At 43.6% G+C, this 23514-nt stretch overlaps 1 protein-coding gene across 2 annotated transcripts in view; it reads left to right on the top strand.

Moving 5' to 3' along the window:
• LOC130132828 (C-terminal binding protein 1) overlaps nucleotides 1-8295 on the top strand; it is a 39823-nt gene extending 31528 nt beyond the window's left edge. For both annotated transcript variants that reach the window (XM_056301882.1, XM_056301894.1), the window contains 7 exons: nucleotides 113-215; nucleotides 1459-1583; nucleotides 3691-3780; nucleotides 4342-4472; nucleotides 4947-5074; nucleotides 5818-5932; nucleotides 6027-8295. In XM_056301882.1, the coding sequence (XP_056157857.1) occupies nucleotides 113-215; nucleotides 1459-1583; nucleotides 3691-3780; nucleotides 4342-4472; nucleotides 4947-5074; nucleotides 5818-5932; nucleotides 6027-6222 (888 nt within the window). In that variant the 3' untranslated portion in view covers nucleotides 6223-8295. The remainder of the gene's footprint in view (nucleotides 1-112; nucleotides 216-1458; nucleotides 1584-3690; nucleotides 3781-4341; nucleotides 4473-4946; nucleotides 5075-5817; nucleotides 5933-6026) is intronic.
• Nucleotides 8296-23514: the final 15219 nt, after the last annotated feature.

The raw sequence follows: 23514 nt of genomic DNA, 5'->3' as shown, positions 1-23514 counted from the left end.
CTTAATAAGGATTCGCATCTTAACCATGACTGTGTTGTCCTGCTGTCATCTGACTGTTTCACCCAACTGGAACTATTTTCTTTTTAACTCCCCATTTGTCTCTGTCTACCAGGCTCTCCGGGAGGGCACGCGGGTGCAGAGCGTGGAGCAGATACGAGAGGTGGCATCAGGAGCCGCTAGGATTCGAGGAGAGACACTGGGACTCATAGGGCTTGGTAGGTAGAATACACACACATGCACGCACGCACACACAAATTCCTTAACTTACTTGGCAAACTCGGATAAACACAGGTGCAGAGATATTATCGCTTATACATTTTTTGTGACTCTTTCACATGTTGAGCATCCCACCATGTCAAATTCCTTGTATGAGGGGGGGCGTCCGGGTGGCGTGGCGGTCTTTTCCGTTGTCTACCAACACGAGGATCGCCCGTTCGAATCCCCGTGTTACCTCCAGTTTGGTCGGGCGTCCCTACAGACACAATTGGCTGTGTCTGCGGGTGGGAAGCCGAATGTGGGTATCTGTCCTGGTTGCTGCACTAGCACCTCCTCTGGTCGTTTGGGGCACTTGTTCAGGGGGGAGCGGGAACTGGGGGGAATGGTGTGATCCTCCCACATGTTAGTATTTTCCCCTGGTGAGACTCTCACTGTCAGGTGAAAAGAAGTGGCTGGTGGCTCCACATGTATGGGAGGAGGTAGTAGTCTGCAGCCCTCCCCGGATCAGCAGGGGGGGGGGGTTGGAGCAGCGGCCGGGACAGCCTGGAAAGTGGGGTAATTGGCCAAAAATTCAATTGGTGAGAAAAAAAGGGGGGGGGGGGTAAATTTAAAAAAAAATCCATGTATGAACCAACTTCCTTGGCTTATGATAAAAGAACCCCAGAAGAACTCTCCCTCTCCCTCTCTCTCTCTCTCTCTCTCTCTCTCTCTCTCTCTCTCTCTCTCTCTCTCTCTCTCTCTCTCGCTTTCTCTCTATGCAGGGAGAGAATGGTGCCTGCTTGACTCAAGCAATGTTCTTGCAAAATAATAATTAAAAAATGACCTGGCTGTTATTTTTGGCTGATTATCAGCCTCAGTTTGGGTGTATGGTTAAATGTGATGTGTTGTGCTGTTGCTGAGGAAAGTCTCCAGAATGGTTTTTCCATCAGCAAGCATTTCTTTCCCCTTCTCATTTCAGGGAGGTTTTGTCTCTAACTCAGCTAATTTGGCTTTCTCATGAGCTGTTGCTAGTGAAATGTAAGCGGATTACAAAGAAGTAGAATTCCCCTCTGTCGTGTTTGGAAACTTTTTTTTTTTACTCTTCAATAATCTGTGGAATTGAGCTTTATGTCATTGTTTTGGAGGCATAACACTCAACACTCATGTGTGTGTGCGTGTCTACTTGTCTGTATGTTGCTGTATGTTTTCTGATGCATGTTAATGTGTGTTGACGTGGATATTTATATGCGTGTGTCTGCGTAGGTCGTGTTGGCCAGGCAGTAGCTCTGCGTGCCAAGGCCTTTGGCTTCAATGTCATTTTCTACGACCCTTACCTTGCCGATGGTGTGGAGAGGTCCCTGGGTCTCCAGAGGGTCACCACACTACAGGTAAGACACACACACTCACATGCCTCCACTTGTTGATCAACAGCCCTGTCATGCATGTTTGAGACCATCTTAGGACTGCAGGGTGAGACTCCAGCATCCCCGCGACCCTGAGAGCAGGAGAAGTCGGATGGATGGATGGATGGATGGATGGAATCAAAACTGCTGGGTTTTTTTTTTTTTTTTTTGCTATATTTGTTCGGATATATAATACGATTTTACATTTAGATATTTGGCTGCCAACATTAACAGACTGTAAAATGAGAATCAACATTACATCAACACTAAGACAGCTGAATGCTCTCCAACGCCTACATATTATATGCCCTTAACTACACTGCTCAAAAAAATAAAGGGAACACATAAGCAATGCAATGTAGCTCCAAGTCAATCACACTTTTGAGATATCAACCTGTCCAGTTAGGAAGCAACACTGATTTGTGAATCAATTTCACCTGTTGGTAAATTGTCTAATTTCCACCAGGTGGAAATTAGACAATTTGCAAGACAACCCCTATAACAGGAATGGATTTGCAGGTGGTGGCCACAGACCATTTGCCTGTCCTCATCTTTTCTGGCCGATCTTTGGTTAGTTTTTCATTTTGCTAGTGCCCTCACCACTAGAGGTGGCATGAGGCGGTATCTGCAACCTACAGAAGTTGCTCAGGTAGTGCAGCTTATCCAGGATGGCACATCAATGCGTGCTGTGGCAAGAAGATTTGATGTGTCTCCCAGCACAGTGTCCAGAGCATGGAGGAGGTACCAGGAGACAGGCCAGTACATCAGGAGACGTGGAGGGGGCCGCAGGAGGACAACAACCCGCAGCAGGACCGCTATCTGGTCCTTTGTGCAAGGAGGAACAGGAGGAGCACTGCCGGAGCCCTGCAAAATGACCTTCAACAGGCCACTAATATGCAGGTTTCTGCTCAAACAGTGAGAAACAGAATGCATGAGGATGGTATGAGGGCCCGACGTCCACAATTGGGGCCTGTGCTCACAGCCCAACACCGTGCAGCCCGATTGACCTTTGCCAGAGAACATCTTGGTTGGCAGATTCGCCATTGGCGCCCTGTGCTCTTCACAGATGAGAGCAGGTTCACACTGAACACATGTGACAGACGTGAGAGAGTCTGGAGACGCTGTGGAGAACGTTCTGCTGCCTGCAACATCCTCCAGCATGACTGGTTTGGCGGTGGGTCAGTGATGGTCTGGGGAGGCATATCCTTGGAGGGCCGCACAGACCTCTACGTGCTAGCCAGAGGTACCATGACTGCCATTAGGTACCGGGATGAGATCCTCAGACCCATTGTCAGACCATATGCTGGTGCAGTGGGCCCTGGGTTCCTGCTCATGCATGACAATGCTCGTCCTCATGTGGCCAGAGTGTGTCAGCAGTTCCTGTATGTCGAGGGCATTGATGCTATGGACTGGCCTGCATGTTCCCCAGACCTGAATCCAATCGAGTACTTCTGGGACATCATGTCTCGTACCATCCGCCAACGCGATGTCGCACCACAGACTGCCCAGGAGTTGACCGATGCCCTGATCCAGGTCTGGGAGGAGATCCCTCAGGAGACCATCCGTCGTCTCATCAGGAGCATGCCAAGACGTTGTAGGGAGTGCATACAGGCACGTGGAGGCCACACACACTACTGAGCCTCATTTTGAATCGCCTTGAAGAATTTCCACAGAAGTTGGATCAGCCTATGTTCTCATTTTCCACTTTGATTTTGAGTATGATTCTGAATCCAGACCTTAATGGGCTAATGATTTTGATTTCCATTGATCATTCTTAGGTTATTTTGCTCTAAACACATTCCTCTGTCTAATAAATAAAGATTTTCAGCTGAAATATTTCATTCATCGAGGTCTATATTGTGTTTTTAGGTGTTCCCTTTATTTTTTTGAGCAGTGTATAACAGTGTGTGTGTACGCCAATGGAATATTTCCCCCAATATTGCCTTGTTTTTGTTTTGTGTTTTCCCCCGAAGGTGTGTATCTGGGAGAATCGCCACTTAAAAACGGCAGCAGACATGAGGAGCGACAGACAGCTCTAGTAAATAATTTTAATTGCTCTTTCTAGAATTCACTTTCTCTTTCCCCTCAACAGGACCTGCTCTTCCACTCCGACTGCGTGTCCCTCCACTGCAGCCTTAATGAACACAACCATCACCTGATCAATGACTTCACTATCAAACAGGTAGCGGGCACGCACGCACGCACGCACGCACGCACGCACACACACACACACACACACACACACACACACACACACACACACACACACACACACACACACACACACACACACAGCAGAATCATTTATTTATGCCCACATCAGTACAGCACTACATGGTGATGAAACAGCACAGCCATAAATAAAATCTCTACTGCAGCAAGGAAGGACTGCTGCACTGTTGCAGCATCCCTACGATGCATTTCGAATATCTCAAAAAATATGAATTATCCGCTTTAAAACATCAGGGAAAAAATAGGTTGATGTGAGCACTGATGTCCTGATGGAAGGTGGATTTTCAGTAGAAATGTGATGTGGGAATAGCAGAATGGCAACCACTCATTGCTGATGAAGATCTAACTTTTTGTGGGGTGTTCATTGTGTGTATGTTTTTGTAATGGTGCAATTCTGTATCCTTACATTTTCTTAAAGCACATTGGACCTGTGTGTGTGTGTGTGTGTGTGTGTGTGTGTGTGTGTGTGTGTGTGTGTGTGTGTGTGTGTGTGTGTGTGTGTGTGTGACAGATGCGTCAGGGGGCTTTCCTGGTAAACACAGCCAGGGGTGGTCTTGTTGATGAGAAGGCTTTGGCGCAGGCCTTAAAGGAGGGCAGGATACGAGGAGCCGCCCTGGATGTGCACGAGACGGAGCCATTCAGGTATAACACACTGAGCATGCCAAAGCAGGCATTAGTACCCCAGCAGAGGCAGGGGCACTTTGCCATTCAGTGTAATTGTAAGCACACTGCCTATGTACACTACAGCTAACTTCCCAGTATTTGTGCACTTTCTTGTTTAAGTGGACTTATGAACACATTTGTGTCTTAATCAGAGACAGCTAGGATGTGCTGAAGAACCACCCCCAATAGGATACATGTCAGAATTTGTATTGTTGAGATTGACATTTTGAGATTTTTGTTGTTGATAATAGCTGGCGGACAAGTTTAGGTGGGTGTCCGTAACAGTGTCAGCTAAGGCCCATTGAAATATGTTTCAAATGGGAACTGTCTTTTGTATTTGTGTAGTTTTTGTTACTATTAATGTGTGTGTGTGTGTGTGTGTGTGTGTGTGTGTGTGTGTGTGTGTGTGTGTGTGTGTGTGTGTGTGTGGGTGTGTGTGTGTGTGTGTGTCAGTTTCAGCCAAGGCCCACTGAAGGATGCTCCCAACCTGATCTGTACCCCCCATGCTGCCTGGTACAGTGAACAGGCCTCGCTGGAGATGAGAGAGGAGGCTGCCAGGGAAATCCGGAGGGCTGTCACAGGTAACGCACACAAATACACACACTCACTAAGAAACAAACGCACACACGTTAAGGCAAAAGGTCACTGTGACTATGACCCCCCCGATGAAAAATGTAGACGGTGGAATGACAATATATCTTTAGGGGAATTAAGTACCTGAGTGATTTGCCGTTTGATAAAAAAACCTCCCTCCTCTTTTAGAATAGGCAGTTATCCTTTTCTTTCCTTTCACCGTCTTCTCCATTCCCTCCTCCTCCCTCATTCCCTGCAATTTCCCCCTCTGTGTCTGTTTATTCTCTCCAGTCATTTGCTCCCCCTCCATCTCCGTCTTTCTCCCTCAGCCCTGTTCAACAGCCGGTCTATTCCTCACATACGATATGCCGCAGTCTTTTCCAGTATTGTGTGGCAACACAAAAACCACGTAGGATGGAGATGGTGTTGTAATGATTTTACACAGAGAATGGGAGAGTAGAGAATCTTGCTGCCTTAGCATTGCCTCAGCCCCCGCTCTGAATCTCTGCAGCCTCCTTGATGAAAATCAGGATACCTAATTTGAAGCGTAAAAGCAGGCTTTATAAAGTGGGAAAAGTACAAATCATGTGCAATTTTTTTTTCCAAATCACAAGACCACTAAACTCAGGCATACCACTTGAATAAAAGTTTGATGTCAACACTTTTGGTTAAGTATTAATTAAAAGTAATTGTTTCCATATCAGTCTGGCTGCCTGGCCCTCCTTACACTTTCTTTCTTTCTTTCTTTCAGGTCGTATTCCAGACAGTTTGAAAAACTGTGTGAATAAGGAGTTTCTCACTCAGACCAACCACTGGGCAGGAGTAGACCCAGCTACCGTTCACCCTGAGCTGAACGGGGCGTATAGGTAAACAAAACGAAAAACAACATAAATAAGCCGCCGAAATGAAGAATGCTGATTTGATGAAGCTTTCACTAACCCTCTCTCCCCACCCTCCCAGGTACCCCCCGGGAGTTGTGAGCCTGGCATCGGGCGGCCTCCCCCCAACCGTAGAGGGCATCGTTCCCAGCGCTGTGCCCATCACCCACACCCTCCCGCCCGCGGTGACACACCCTCCCCACGCCCCATCTCCCGGCCAGAACACCGTTAAGCCACCAGAGGGCGACAGAGAGCAGCATCCCAACGATCAACTGTAGCCTCCAACCACACAAATCCACATACATGCCTGCCGATGTTGCCTGGCAACCAGAGGTTGTCATGGCAGCCCTGCGTCATAACGATAACTTCCCTAGTGACAAGTTGTTTAGAGACAAGTCTATAGAGTTTCAGATTGACAGGTTGAGTCCCCAGTTACAATCAATCCACAGCTCACTGGCTATCTGTTCTTGGCAGCCAGCTCAAACACCAAGGAGGAAGAAAAGGAGAAGTATGATGGTGATGTTGGTGATGGGGAGAAAGGGACAGTTTTCCTTCGCCCTGAGACCAACTGACTCAAAGAAGTCAAGGGTTACAGGTTAGACTGTGTGTAACAACTATAGTTGAGTTTTAACCCCTTTACTATGGCAGAAGGACATAGAACACAATGAAAACATTTGTCAGTTTTGGGGAAAAAAATACATATATATATATTGAATCAAATCTGCTGTCTTAGACTGTAGTTTGTCCAAAGTTAGGAGGGCTTATTTCATCTTTCTGTCTCTCTCTCTTGCTCTCTTTTTTGTGCTCTTTCTTTTTCTGTGGCCTTCCCTTAGTTTGATGTACAACCGTAGGTAGTGGGTTATGAAATGAATGTAACCTGTCTGTGTACAGTTTTTTTTTTAGACTTGCAGCGAGAAGATACTGATATTTGTATTGCAGTCTTAACACAAACATGAGTGATGTGATCTCTCAATGTAGCCAAACTGGTTTGAAAAGTAATACATTATCTGTTCCTTTTTTTTTTAATGTTTCCCCAAAATAACAGGCCCCAAAAAGAGGCAGCTTTTTGCACACCGTCTCAGGAAGTTAAGTTACCCCAGTTGGTTAATTATTATTATTATTTTTTTATTCATTTTAAAGTTCCTTTCGATGCAGATGAGTGCTTTCCCCCCATAGTTCCTTACTCTTTGGTGTCTTACATGGAAAAAAAAGAAGGTTGTTTTAACATTTTGAGTTTTTTGACCCATCAGTTTTTAAGGGGCATGTGCTTTTGCAGTTGCATAAACGTTTCCCGAGTTTGACCCAAATGGAAGGGTTTTCGGGGAGAACGGCTTAAGGGTGGTGGCAAAATGGTATGCTTCACTGGGATGATTTCATCCTCTGCCTTGATTTTCAACTACAATTCACAGTATCTGGTTGATTACTCTGAGAGACAAAGCATGGTAGACCACAAGTAAATACTTTGCCTATTTGTCACTGACTGCCATTACACCATCCGCTTTAAGAGATTTTGGAGGGGGAAAATAAAAGTTTTTTTCTTGCTATGCCTTTTTTTTTCCATCCTTACCTGACCGCCACAGATGATACAATACACAGCTAGCAGTGTCGAAATCAAGGAAAGTTTTGTATTGGAGAGTTAGCACAAGGTTTGATACAAATAGTCCAAAGCATCAGCATGCTGTTTCGTGCTAGCCCATCAGTATTCTATGGTGAGTTGCCCTTGTAGATCTGGATACACTGAATGGCCCGGCTGACAAGGGGAAAAAGTAATTGAACAGATTTCAAGCATTGTTTTTTTTTTTTTTTGCAGCTTCACGAACCTGCACAATAGTGTGTTCTCTTTCACAGCCACCTTATAATTTAACTAAACAGTTTATTTATTAGTCTGGATGCAAAATGGCAATCTCACCACAGAGGGGCACTGTGCCATCAGGTAAAGGTCAATGACAGAGAGGTTGCATGGTTAATGGTTTTACTTTTGTGCTGTTCAGGTGTGTAGGAAGTTAAGCCAAATGTGTTATGTCTTTTGTCATGGTCTGCTCCAAGTCTACCTACTTTTACTCAGCTGTTTTGTTTTTAAATGTATGTGACACCTGGCTCCACAAAGTGCTCAGTTTTATCAATTTTCCAAAAGAGAGGCCTACTGGTGAGCGCAATGAGCTATGGATTAGTAGAAAAATCAACAAAAGTGAAATATGCACAATGAAGTAAAGATATTTGACCAGATTGCTGTCTTTCACTATAGCATGGTAAAATGTTCTGATTTTCATCTGAATCCAAGTGGTTTTAGTGTGTAGTATCCCTTTAGCATTTCATGATGGGTCCTTTCTAAATATACCGTTTAGCCTCTACCCGTGGCCTCTGTGTCTATGTGTACATATGATGTTCTGCCTGCCTGTGTCAATGTGACTTGGTTGTATCTGTGTCTTAAGAAGCAGCGCTGGGGGGTGGGGGGTGGTGGTGGTGTTAAGCTCCACAAAGCACCGTTACAAAGACTGCCCACTAAATTGAGGACTCAAAACCACACAAAACGTATGCAAACATAAATGTACTGGACCTGACTGAAAGTTCAGTGTGTTAACAATTGTGACGGTTATGCATATATATTGTTACTTGCAACGTTCCCTGTAAATACACTTGAATACACTGAATAAACATTTGGGAACGTTTGTCGGTACATTGTATGGTAACATTAAATTGCTGCATAAAAAAGGATAAAAAAATGTGAATTTTTTTTTTAAAGTGATTTTTAGACCAGAGTTGGGCTGTTAAGTTGCTGAGCTGGGTAAAGGTGCTTTGTGGCTTTTCCTCTGCCAGTGGCTGAGTAGTAAAGACAGTTAACTGTTGCCTACCTGACCTTCGTGGTGAGGTAGTAGGCATCGCAACCAGGGATGGAAGTTTCACAAGTTGATGGTCAGCATGTCCCATACTAGGCTTGACAGAAATTTAAAATGGAGGGGGGCGGGTTAATACAGTTTGTAATACTGACAGTCAGATTATTGCTGCCTAACCCAAAACTCCTCAACAGGAATGCTTTTTGTTTGAATCGTAGTCTGTGACTTTTTTTCCCCTTCCCCTCACTGGACAATTGACACCTTGTGGGGATAAAATGACTAAATACTGACACGTCACATACAAAATGACTCCTTAGGCTCAGCAGCACCGCTCTTTGAAAGTGTTGAGAAGGCCTAAAGCTAGCCACAAACTAAAAATAAAAATGACAAACGAACATTTAAAATTTCATGGTGGTCCTTGAAATTTCATCCCTGGGAGTAAAACACAGTCCACTGTTGCCTACCTTGGTCCCCTTAATGATAAAGTAGTAGGCGTAGCAATATACAGTATACATATTCTATATTCTACGGTAAATATCATTATTTTTGGTCACAACTGACAACCTGACAAAGATATGTTTGTGATTGTATGCATTTGTATGAATTATTTTAAAAGGAAATAAACTGTGGAAAGGTGATGTATTTTGTCTTCATTTAGTGCCAAATTAGATCTGTTGTAGAATTTCTTTCTGGACAATTAACTTGAAGAAAACGACAACACGGTAAAATAGGATGAGAAACTTTATAAATATTGGGCTCTGTGTTGAAAAATTAAATGAAAGAGACACGAAAAATAACAGGTTACTATCCAAGTACTTTTATGGGAAGTGTCAGTGTTACCCGAGGCCCACCACATTACATGAGATCCTTTAGGGCAGGGCTTCCCAAACTTTTTCATTGCCATGACCCACCAACGAAGATGCTCTGTGTCTCACCATGACCCAGCAAATAGTCTGTGCTGTAGAATAAGCAATACATTCCCAGTACCTTTCAAAAAGCGAGATAATTACAAATCCTCTTTAGGATCTTCCTCGGTGTAGTATTACTATTTGTAATACAGGCAGTCCCCAGATTATGAACAAGTTCCATTTCTGAGTCTGTTCGTAAACGGAATTTGTATGTAAGTTGGAACAGTTACGTACAGTTCACATCTAGCGTCAATTAGTCAAATGTTTGTTTTAGTATATAGTATATATTTTACTTAAAACATCATAGATATAATAATGCAGTAATAATGATAAATTGAACTACAGCACAGTATTTATAATTGAGAGAGAGAATGTGTGTATAGGCATAAAAGCATTAAAGAAACATTTTGTACATTTCAAACTCCCCATGGGCCACTGACCCTGGAGTGGGTCGCGACTGGCGGAGGCCGGCTGTTTGACACCAGAGATGAAAGCCCGCTCGGGGCTTGCCTCCCCGCCTCACTGGGTAAATGAGAGCGTTTCACCTCTCTGAACGCTTTATTATTCCCAGTTTCGTTTCAATCGTGATCATTTTCCTTTTCTTCCATGCATCACCATCACTTGCATCAGATTTACGCTTTGAAGCCATGATTACGAGGGTAAACGCACGAAAAAATTAAGTCAAAACACAATGCACACAATGTTTACGCGATCCGACTTAAAATGGCGACGATGGCATGGCGTCGTCGCCATTTATATATAATAAATAACATTTGGTTTATACCTTGTCTGTTTTTCGCATGGCTTGTGGGCCTGTGTGTTCACTGACTGTAGTGGGGGAATGTGGCGTGCAATGCATCTTGGAATGCTTCATTAGTTTATTTATTGTTCTATTCTTTTGACTTACATGGACTTTTGCCCTTTGCCTGGTGGTCCTCGTGTGAGTCTGCATGCAAGGCCACATGAGGGTGGCAGTGTGAATCTCTTGCCCATGTACTGATATGTCTGTCGTCTCTGACATGGTGACAATTGCCACTTGTCTGTGAGTTTGTGTATGTCTGGGTGGACCGTGGGAACTGAATTGCCCTTCTGAGATAAATAAAGTTGTCTGAATCTGAATGGCATTGTTCTCCTTCGGGCCGAAGAACCGCCTAAAAGGTGCCGACATATAGCCTTGAGCTGACATAGTTCAGGTGTGTACCAGGGAGCAATATGGGCGAGGCAACCCGTATTTAAGAGGGGCTTAAGTCTCAAGTGCAGAAGATAAACTGTCATTGTAGTAGTCGATAAGATCAGGGCGTGAGAAGATGGGAGCAGGAATGGGGTTTGAGTTAATTAAAAGGCACGCATGTTAGGGTTAATACTCCTGCCTGTGCCCCTGATCAAAACAATGGAAAGAAGAACTGGAGTTGGTCCCTGGGCACTGCAGCTGCCCACTACTCCTATTCAATAGGATGGATTAGATGCAGAGAACAAATTTCTTTATAACCTGTACTATGACAAAAATAAAGTGGCTTTCTTTCTTCTTTCTTCTTCTTAAACTGCTAAAATCATCTGGATTAACATATCTAATATTGCGGTATGATATGGTACAGCGCACCCTTGATTTACTGAGCAGTAGGTTGGTGTTGAAGGATCGGCTCTAAGCCCTTTCTTGTTTGCAATGGTGATGGACAGGTTGACGGACAAGATCAGGCAGGATTCTCCTTGGACGATGATGTTCACAGATGACATTGTGATCTGTAGCGAGAGTAGGGTGCCGGTTGAGGAGAGCCTGGAGAGGTGGAGGTATGCACTGGAGAGAAGAGGAATGAAAGTCAGTAGGAGCAAGGCGGGAATACCTATGCGTGAATGAGAGGGAGGACAGTTGAATAGTGAGGATGCAAGGAGTAGAGGTGACGAAGGCATATGAGTTTAAATACTTCGGGTCAATTGTTCAAAGTAACGGGGAGTGTGGCAGCGGAAGAGAAGTGAAGACTAAACTATATCGATATAAATGGTATTGTCTCATACTATATCCATTTTGAAAATATATTGATATAAAGTAAAAAGTCGATGTACCGCCCAGCCCTAGTTCAAAGTAACGGGGAGTGCAGGAGAGAGGTGAAGAAGAGAGTGCAGGCAGGGTGGAGTGGGTGGAGAAGAGTGTCAGGAGTGATTAGCGACAGAAGGGTATCAGCAAGAGTGAAAGGAAAGGTTTACAAGATGGTTGTGAGAACAGCTATGTCATATGGTTTGGAGACAGTGGCACTGACGAAAAGACAGGAGGCGAAGCTGGAGGTGGCAGAGTTGAAGATGCTAAGATTTTCACTGGGAGTGACGAAGAAGGACAGGATTAGGAATGATTATATTAGAGGGACCGCTCAAGTTGGACAGTTTGGAGACAAAGCAAGAGAGGCAAGATTGAGATGGCTTGGACATGTGTGGAGGAGAGATGCTGGCTATATTGGGAGAAGGATGCTGAATATGGAGCTGCCAGGGAAGAGGAAAAGAGGAAGGCCAAAGAGAAGGTTTATGGATGTGGTGAGGGAAGACATGCAGGTGGCTGGTGTGACAGAGGAAGATGCAGAAGACAGGAAGAAATGGAAACGGATGATCAGCTGTGGCGACCCCTAACGGGAGCAGCCGAAAGTAGTAGGTTGGTGTTGAATAACACAGCTTTATGGTCAGAGGTGGGTAGTTCAGCAGAGTTGACATTACATGGTGTGAAGCTAGAATAGCAAACTAAGTCAAGGATATGACCCTTGGTATGGGTTGTAAAGCTGACATTGAATTACATCAAAACAATCTAAAATTGCTTTAAAATCTTTAGTGAACTCATTGTCAGTGTTATCAAAATGAACATTTAAGTCTCCCATTAGGATTATATTAAGAGACATAGCACTAAGGATGGTTAAAACTGTCGAGAGTTCAGTGATAAAAATATCTGATGCGGCAACAATGATGGGTGCAGGTCCATAGAGCTTCACAGCCAGCAATTCAAAGGAAGATTGATCAGGTAGAGAGAGTGGCATTAGTTTTATACTATTGCAACAGATCCATGTGAGGCCACCTCTTCTGCCCGAAGACCGAGGTTTGCAATGTGAACAAATCCTGGTGAGGTTGCTGAATTTATCTGTCTGTAGAAAGCCATTCTGTGACTGCCAGGTTTCCATGAGATATAAATAGCGTAGTTTGTGCTCTGTGATGATGTCATTGACCAGAGGGGCTTTGGTGGTGATAGATCGGTTATTGTAGAGGGCAAACTTATGACAGGTCATGCATGTATAAACAGCTGATTTAACTAGTGGAGTTAGCACACTGTGGTCTACATGCTGGTCATATCGTAATATGTCGAGGGGATGAGAGGCCCGATGCCTAATAATAGTCTGTATGGGGAAAACTCCCAGTGAGAGGGTTAATAACAGATGAGGCCAGTGGGAGAAGCAATGGCTGGAACAGTACTGTGGGGTGCCACCATAGGCAGAAATGGAGGTTCCAGGATGGAAGTGTGGGATGTAAACAGTCAGTCACATGGAGAAGACTGTACAGGCGTGCTGCAGGTTGGCTGTTAGCATTCAGCTATCATAATTAGATTAGAGACAACATAAATGAGGGTGGTACCTAATGGTACCACCCTCATTTATATTCTCTGTAATCATTCCCACCTGCGTCTGACCCGTCACACTCCTTACTAGAAGCTGTTGGCAATGTTGGTGACCCAAGATTAGAATCCCACTGTACTGTACAGTAAGTAGTAGTCATACAACAAACAACTAATCAGCTAAATGCCTTCATTTTAAATCTAATACTCTTGAAGAATGTCATTACCTTCTTTTTAGGGTGGAACACCGAGGGCTCTCCTGTTTTCCACATCTTTTTTAACATATCCTGGATTCACCAGTTAGAAACAAAGGACTACACTATATGGACAAAAGTATTGGGGCACCTGGCCATTACACCTACAGGAGCTTTTATGACATCCCATTCTAAACCCATAGGCATTAATATGGAGTTGGTCCCCCCCACCTTTGCAGCTATAACAGCTTCCACTCTTCTGGGAAGGCTTTCCACAAGATTTTGGAATGTGTCTGTGGGAATGTTTGCCCATTCGTACAGAAGGGCATTTGTGAGGTTAGGCACTGATGTTGGACAAGAAGACCTGGCTCGCAATCTCCGTTCTAGTTCATCACAAAGGTTTTCCAAAGGGGAAATTGGGTAATGTTTGGGTAATTTTGGTGTGTGTGTCTGTGTGTGTGTGTGTATATGCGTGTGTGTGTGTGTGGGTCCTGTGATGGACTGGCGGCCTGTCCAGGGTGTCTTCCCGCCTACTGCCCAATAACTGCTGGGATAGGCTCCAGCATCCTGCAACCCCAACTGGGATAAGCGGCTTGGATAATGGATGGATTTTGGATGCCATTAGCCTTTCTTTATAGGTGTCTGCCACTGAAGCAGTTGTTGAGAGTACCCTGACCTTACCAACCAGTCCTTGTGTGGCTTTTTTTTTTACTACTTTTATTCATCCCCATGGGGAAATCCTTTCCCTGCATTTAACCCACCCTAGCTGTGTAGCTAGGAGCAGTGGGCAGCCACCATGCAGTACCTGGGGACCAACTCCAGTTCATTTTTCCATTGCCTTGGTCAGGGATACAGACAGGAGTATTAACACGTGTACATCTTTTTGATGGTGGGGGAAACTGTAACACCTGGAGAAAACCCACCGCATGGGGAGAACATGCAAACTCCACACAAAGGACAATGTGGGATGACTCCCAAGGTTGGACAACCCCAGGGTTTGAACCCAGGACCTTCTTGCTGTGAGGCGACAGCGCTAACCACTGGGCCACCGTGCCGCCACATTGCTCTCTGTGTATAACATAAGTATGGATTTAAATAGAGAAGGCAAGCCAATGTTGCAGGATGTACCTGGATATGTTGTAGTGATGAATTTAAACCGGCATTAAACAATATTTTTGATATTGTAACCTACTAATGGGTCGCTGGCCGAACAGCCAGGGGGTCCTCTATAACATCAGGAGGATTCGCCCATTCCTCATCGACGAGACGGCACAGGTGCTCATCCAGGCTCTGGTCATCTCCCAGCTGTACTATGGCAACTCCCTCCTTGTTGGTGCCCCGGCATCGGCCATCAGACCTCTGGAGCTTGTTCAGAAAGCTGCAGCTCGTCTGGTGTTCAACCGCCCTAAGTTCTCCCACACAACTCCCCTCTCATGTCCCTACACTGGCTCCCAGTAGCTGCTCCCATCCAGTTTAAGGCTCTGGTGCTAGCCTACAGGGCAGTGAAAGGAACAGCTCCTTCCTATCTACAGGCCATGGTCAAGCCCTACACCCCCGTCCGACCACTTCGCTCTGCTGCCTTGGGACACCTGCTTGCCCCGTCGCTCAGAGGCCCTTGCTGCCAATCGACCCGGTCACGGCTCTTTTCTGTCCTGACCCCACAGTGGTGGAATGAACTCCCCACTGATGTCAGGACAGCGGAGTCGCTGCCCATCTTTCGGCACAGGTTGAAAACTCACCTCTTCAAGAACTACTACCCTGTTACTTGTTCTTAGCACTTATTGTATTCATTCATTTAAAAAAAAAAATTGCACTTTTACTTTAGCACTGGTTTTGCTCTTAGATGCTTGTTTAGATAACACTTATGACCTCTGATGACTAGTAGTTCTCCTGATTTCCTATGTTAAATGCACTTATTCTAAGTCGCTTTGGATAACAGCGTCGGCCAAATGACTGTAAGGTGCTTTCTGGCAAACTCCAAGCGGGCTGTCATGTGCCTTTTACTGAGCAGAGGCTTCTGTCTGGCCACTCTACCATAAAGGCCTGATTGGTGGAGTGCTGCAGAGATGGTTGTCCTTCTGGAAGGTTCTCCCGTCTCCACAGAGGAATGCTGGAGCTCTGTCACAGTGACCATCAGATTCTTGGTCACCTCCCAGACCAAGGTCCTTCTCCCCCGATTGCTCAGTTTGGCTGGGCGGCCAGCCCTAGGAAGAGTCCTGGTGGATCCAAACTTCTTCCATTTACGAATGATGGAGAGCACTGTGCTCTTCGGGACCTTCAAAGCTGTAGAACATTTTTCGTACCCTTCCCCAGATCATTGCCTTGATACAATCCTGTCTCGGAGGTCCACAGACAATTCCTTTGACTTCATGGCCTGATTTCTGCTCTGACATGCACTGTCAACAGTGGGACCTTATTTCGACAGGTGTGTGCCTTTCCAAATCATGTCCAATCAATTGAATTTACTACGGGTGGACTCAAATCAAGATGTAGAAACATCTCAAGGATGATCAGTGGAAACAGGATGAACCTGAGCTCAATTTTGAGTGTGATAGCAAAGGGCGTGAATACTTATATACATGCAATATTTCAGTTTTTTATTTTTAATAAATTTGCAAAAATTTCTACAAAATCTTTTTCACTTTGTCAATATGGGGTATTGTATGTAGATTGATGAGAAAAAAAAGGAATTTAATCCATTTTGGAATAAGGCTGTAACATAACAAAATGTTGGGAAAGTGAAGGGGTGTGAATACTTTCCGGATGCACTGTATGTGCCTTCAGTTTTTGTCTGATTGATTGCAAGCAATCAAACATGATGGTAGCATTAGAATTACCCTTAGATCAAACAAATTGTCTCACTTGGCCCATACATTTAAGCCCTCAGTATCCGAATCAGAATCATGTTTATTGGCCATGTAGGTTTGCATATACATGGAATTTGACTCTGGTTTCCTGGCTCTCTCAGTGTACTTAACATAGAATAACAACACTACAACACAACAACATTCAGATATATATATATATATATATATATATACACAAGGATTGACTTAAACAGACAAAATAAGAGGTGATAAAGTGCAATGGTGCAGAGAATATATCAGAGATGTTGAAATAGATGTTAGCAGGTTACTTACATACATGCCTGCGGTAGATGGACATGATAGAGCGTACCAGTATATGTACAATGTACAGTACAGTATATGCACAAAATGGTTGGCTTTATATGACAATGTTAAGCGTTAATTTGAATGACAGCCCGTGGAAAGAAACTGTTTTTATATCTGGTTGTTTTGGTGTACAGTGCTCTGTCGCACCTCCCAGATGGGAAGAGTTGGAACAGGTTGTGACCAGGGTGTGATGGGTCTGCAGTGATGTTGCCTGCCCGTTTTCTGAGTCTGAGGTGTATAAGTCCTAAATGGAGGGCAGGTTGGCACCAATGATTTTCTCTGCAGACTTAACTGTCCATTGTAGTCTTTCCCTGTCCTGTTTGGTGGCTGATCCAAACCAGACAGTGATGGATGTGCAAAGGACAGACTGGATTATTCCTGTGTTGAGCTGAATCAGCAGTTCCTGGGGCAGGTTGAACTTCCTGAAAGTATAAGAGAAAGTATATCGTCTGCTGGGCCTCTTTGATGATTGTGTCTATGTTGGATGTCCACCTTAGGTCCTGGGAGATTGTAGAACCCAGAAATCTCATGGAAAAACGTCCCTCTTTTAATGTTTTGTGGTAATATTAATCTATTTTGAACTTTGATTTTGCTGTTCTCTGCCTCTTAATGATCTAAAGCGCATCTACAATAAACGCTCTTCATTTGACATGCACTCTTGGCTTTGATAATGATTATTACGTAGCAAATTACCACTCCTACTTTATAGCGCTACTAGCAGAGGTATCCGGCGTTGCCCGGGGAAAATGGTCTCACCAAAACAACCAACACGAGCTGATCTTCACGATATAATCGATGATGAAATATAGGATAATTTATGATATGATACATGTGATGAACGAATGTCGAATAAGCAAATCTTATTAACAAAAATTATGAAATGTCATAATTTTCAATCCATTTATCAAGCTTCTTTGCCAATGTGTGTATTAATCGCTCAGTGCTCAAGCACCTCAGGGTAAACCACGTTGCATGCCTCAGGCTAGCATTGACAATGTTAGGTGTAGCGCCTCCCTTGACCACTGGAAGGATTTGCCGGAAGTCTCCACAAAGCATCGTTGGAATGCCTCTTTCACAAATAAATCAAAATTTTTACTTATTTTTAAAAAAAATATTTTTTGAACTGTGCAATCATTGGAAAGTGCTGATTCTAAAGACAATTTTCTTTTTGTTCTACAATGAGTATTTCTGGAGTTTTAAGCGAACATGCAAACATACACTCTCGCTTTATGTATGTATATATATATATATATATATATATATATATATATATATACTACCGTTCAAAAGTTTGGGATCACATTGAAATGTCCATATTTTTGAAGGAAAAGCACTGTACTGTTCAATGAAGATAACTTTAAACTAGTCTTAACTTTAAAGAAATACACTCTATACATTGCTAATGTGGTAAATGACTATTCTAGCTGCAAATGTCTGGTTTTTGGTGCAATATCTACATAGGTGTATAGAGGCCCATTTCAAGCAACTATCACTCCAGTGTTCTAATGGTACAATGTGTTTGCTCATTGGCTCAGAAGGCTAATTGATGATTAGAAAACCCTTGTGCAATCATGTTCACACATCTGAAAACAGTTTAGCTCGTTACAGAAGCTACAAAACTGACCTTCCTTTGAGCAGATTGAGTTTCTGGAGCATCACACTTGTGGGGTCAATTAAACGCTCAAAATGGCCAGAAAAAGAGAACTTTCATCTGAAACTCGACAGTCTATTCTTGTTCTTAGAAATGAAGGCTATTCCATGCGAGAAATTGCTAAGAAATTGAAGATTTCCTACACCGGTGTGTACTACTCCCTTCAGAGGACAGCACAAACAGGCTCTAACCAGAGTAGAAAAAGAAGTGGGAGGCCGCGTTGCACAACTGAGCAAGAAGATAAGTACATTAGAGTCTCTAGTTTGAGAAACAGACGCCTCACAGGTCCCCAACTGGCATCTTCATTAAATAGTACCCGCAAAACACCAGTGTCAACATCTACAGTGAAGAGGCGGCTGCGGGATTCTGGGCTTCAGGGCAGAGTGGCAAAGAAAAAGCCATATCTGAGACTGACCAATAAAAGAAAAAGATTAAGATGGGCAAAAGAACACAGACATTGGACAGAGGAAGACTGGAAAAAAGTGTTGTGGACGGATGAATCCAAGTTTGAGGTGTTTGGATCACAAAGAAGAACGTTTGTGAGACGCAGAACAAATGAAAAGATGCTGGAAGAATGCCTGACGCCATCTGTTAAGCATGGTGGAGGTAATGTGATGGTCTGGGGTTGCTTTGGTGCTGGTAAGGTGGGAGATTTGTACAGGGTAAAAGGGATTCTGAATAAGGAAGGCTATCACTCCATTTTGCAACGCCATGCCATACCCAGTGGACAGCGCTTGATTGGAGCCAATTTCATCCTACAACAGGACAATGACCCTAAACACACCTCCAAATTGTGCAAGAACTATTTAGAGCAGAAGCAGGCAGCTGGTATTCTATCGGTAATGGAGTGGCCAGCGCAGTCACCAGATCTGAACCCCATTGAGCTGTTGTGGGAGCAGCTTGACCGTATGGTACGCAAGAAGTGCCCATCCAACCAATCCAACTTGTGGGAGCTGCTTCTGGAAGCGGGGGGTGCAATTTCTCCAGATTACCTCAACAAATTAACAGCTAGAATGCCAAAGGTCTGCAATGCTGTAATTGCTGCAAATGGAGGATTCTTTGACGAAAGCAAAGTTTGATGTAAAAAAAATCTTATTTCAAATACAAATCATTATTTCTAACCTTGTCAATGTCTTGACTCTATTTTCTATTCATTTCACAACATATGGTGGTGAATAAGTGTGCCTTTTCATAGAAAACACAAAATTGTTTGGGTGATCCCAAACTTTTGAACGGTAGTGTATATATATATATATATATATATATATAGAGAGAGAGAGAGAGAGAGAAGATTATGATATGATTATTATTTAGTGCTTTGTGATGCCAGTTGATATCTCACGAATGTATTTGGTAATGGCTGACTGTTATAAGTCACTTTGGATAAAAGCTCCTGTCAAATGAGATGTAAATGTAATATTAATGATAAGGAGTGGAAACCTATTGTCAGGAAATTAAATGTGTGTGGTCTCTACATAATTTTACTTAGAAATGTAAAAGGCATGTAGAGGAAACTTGAGTTAGGTGAATCTTTGTTCCTAGGGGTTAAAATGAATAATGATTTGTGTTTACATTCAACAAAGAAATGTATCAAAAAGATTACTGGTTTAGAACCAGTATTATTTCCTTTTTATCCCAATCGGCTGTCTAATTTCCTGCTCCTCTAAGGCCCCACCATTGCAAGACCAGTCTGTGTGCGATACACGTGGAGTCGCCGCCTCCTTGTTTTCACTTGCCAGCTGCAGATTTCTCAGGGGGAATCGCAATGTATGCTGAGGCTCAGGCTGTTTCCCCTGGATTCGACCCACAGCTGTAAAGGCGCCCTGTAGGAGCCAATAATTGTAATGTTGGGACATATTACCCCTATGCACTCCTCAGCCAGGAACACTAACAATCTCACTCCCAGCGATACCCAGCAGAGCCAGAGGTCATGCCGGGATTTACACCGTGAATCTCAATGATGGAACACAAGCATATTAGTATGTTGTGCAGGGCCCTTCTATTCTAATTATAAGCGTATTTCAAACTTCCGCGTAACATGCTTTATAGAATAACTGAACATAACACGTGCAAATATAATGACTACATTGTATCTTTGGTAAAATTAATGAAATTATTGAAGGGCTCTTTCACAATCGATGTTCGCTGTTTCATCTTCTGGTGCCAGAAATGAAGAGTGAGTTTGAGCATCACACCCCACTTGACCATTTATTGTCAATTTCACAGTGGAAAAAGTATCATTTATAGCAGCGGGAGCATGGGGAATAATTTTGCAGTTCTGTCATTTGGAGACATGGCAACAGTTGCTAGTTATACCATCTCAATCATATGAGACCTCATCTTGAACTGATTGCAGCCGACTTCTGGCACGGAAAGCGGAAAAACCTCTCTTTACCCCTCTCTCTCTCTTCTCTGCTTCTATATCTCTCTTTCACTTCATCTGTACCCTTACTCTCTCGACTTATTTCTGTCTCTCTTTTTGCCTCCCTCTGTCCTTCCTTCCCTCTTTCTCCTCTACTGTCTGGTTCTTCTATTCAGTTACACTTACTGGAATGGGCATTCCAGCACCTTCTATCTTACCATCCCTCTCTCTCTCTCGCCCCTCCTTCCATCTTTCCTCTTCCACTATGAATTACGTATACTGGAAACGCTGTCTATCACCTTTTGTCCTCCCTTCTTTCCTTTCCTTTCCTCTCCTTTCCTTTCTGGTTCTTTCATTTAGAGTTATGGTTATTGGAACAGTTGATGCAGCACCTGGAAACTCAGGATGGTTCAATCTAAACTTCAGGAAGCAGGACGGGAACCAGATGAAGTGAAAGCCAGCAGGTTCCAGTCAGCAGGACAGAGACCTAAGAAAATGTTGCACTATGCAAGGAAGATTGTGTAGATTTCCTTTTTTAAGTTGCCATGACCTTAACAGAAGCACATTTGTGTCTGTGCCAACCATTAGATTGGAGTCTGCCCTCAGCGTGTGTGTGTGTGTGTGTTAAAGGAAAATGTAAATGTTGGGAAGATATGGCTGACTGTTACATAACATTCTTCAATTTTAGGTTTAAGTAGACAAAATAACACACACACTAAAAGTAGGGCTAACATCTGGAGCTAGATAATTTTTAGAATTATTATTGTGGCGATTAGTTTTTGAGGAAACACACAGATTTGCATCTGACTGTTGTTTTAGGTCCGAGCTGGACTGGTTGTCTTGTTAAGGACATAATGAACAAGGCTGTGGTCAAACTGAATTGGCAGGGTGAAATTCCTTCACATTCCCTTGCAAAATAGTTGGGACCGGGAACTAGGCCACCAAAACCACTTCATACAAATAAATTAATATTAATAACACACTTATACCGTCTCCTCCTGCTTCATGACTGACTGCAAACCATGCCACATATTTTTTATGTGTAATATTCATATTTGGGCACTTTACACATTTTGATATAAAATTGCATGTTTATACAACGCTAAAATGATAGTTTCCTCTATTTCCTCTCTCTAGTAACTGCCCCATTACAGGTCATGCAATCAAAGCACCTTTGTTATTGGTCCGTGGTAGCCTGGGAACCAGACAAATTAGCAAATGCAAATTAGTCTGGTACCTCTCAGTTCATTTTCAATTTCCAAGGGGTGTTATCAGTGGAAGGCAGCATCCTCTCTTGCCATCCTTGCCGCACTTGTTTGTGCCACTGACAATAATTTAGGTGGAAATGACATTTTTTGGGCTATCAAATATTCAGTTGGGATATCAAATATATCAGCCATGTAATATTCAGCTGAAGGCTGAATATTACATGGCAGTCTGCTGCAGGGACGCAGTACTCACCTAATACTCACCTCTACATACAGGCCTGCATTCATATACTAACATATGACCAGCTTTTCATCTTCTGTAATAAAAAGTCAACCTTAAAGGCTCATTCTCACTTGTAGGCTCTCTGAAATCATTGCAGCTGAAAACTTGTGCTATAATTTTGTATTATAATAGTGATGATAATAATAATAATAAATAATAATAATAATAAATACTTCCTTAAAGCGACTCTTATGGTCCCATAGTCTATAGCTGGCGGCCTGTCCAGGGTGTCTCCCCGCCCTCCGCCCAGTGACTGCTGGGATAGGCTCCAGCATCTCCGCGACCCTGAGAGCAGGATAAGCGGTTTGGATAATGGATGGATGGATGGATGGATGGATGGATGGATGGATGGTTATCAGTGGACGCAGACCAAAATGACTCTGGACGCAGTTGGATAGACCTACAACCAATCAGAGCAAGGAAACGTGACGTAGGGCTTAAACTTTTACGAAATCCTGTTGGAAGTACGGCAAACGCGTCTTTCTTATCAAGAAAAGCTTTAAGTGCAGTCGTTTGTTATTCATTTAGAGAAAATATACCGTCCAGCTTGTTTAATACTGTCGTGAAAACGGATTCAAACAGGCCGTTCCACATCAGCGGCAACCGACGGCACTCCTCTATACTCCTCTTCCGGGAAGTCCCGCCCCTGTTCTGCCTCTCATTGGCTATCCCTTTCCCTAACCCCACCCTAACCCTAACCACCCTAACCAAAAGAGGGAAGGAGTACAGAGGCAAAGTTACCGGAATGCGGGTGGGAAAAAAATCAGGCTCTACATCAACGGTGGCTAACCACGTGCCACGGAGAGCCACGTGTATGCAGGTTTTCATTCCAGCCTGACTCCACACCGGGGGCCTCATGTATCCATCGTTACTATGGGCAAATTTGTGCATACACACCCATGGGATTTTTTAACCCTCAAGATTGTCTGTCTGACAGGCAGCAGCAAAGGATGACGGTTATTTGTAATGTCTTCCTCCTAACATCTATTGTCTACCTCTTGCCAGACCCGTCGCCAGGGCTCAGTCTTTAGTGGGGCATATGAACTGCATGAGGGGGCACAGTTATTATTTAATATTTTTGATGATCCGATATGCTATTGTATTCGTGCAGCGCTGACGCATACTAACTACGCTGAGGTCGCGTACTAGCCAAATTGGTCTCAAATGGATTTAATATGCCCCCATGTATTAGGTTTAAAATTATTCAAATGCAGTAAATTACGATTATAACGTTGAGAGGGCGGCAACAAAACTGACGCAATCACAATGCAGACACACTGATTAGACAATTGGCACCAATCAGGCGCAATTACAAGGTTTTGTAAACAATTGGCTTTAGAAAATGAATAGATGCCTGGGCTACAACAACTAAAC

Source organism: Lampris incognitus, chromosome 1, assembly GCF_029633865.1.
Source record: "Lampris incognitus isolate fLamInc1 chromosome 1, fLamInc1.hap2, whole genome shotgun sequence".
Classification (NCBI taxonomy): Eukaryota; Metazoa; Chordata; class Actinopteri; order Lampriformes; family Lampridae; genus Lampris; species Lampris incognitus.
Note: the sequence above shows the minus strand (reverse complement) of the source record. Positions and strands in the feature narration are given on the sequence as shown.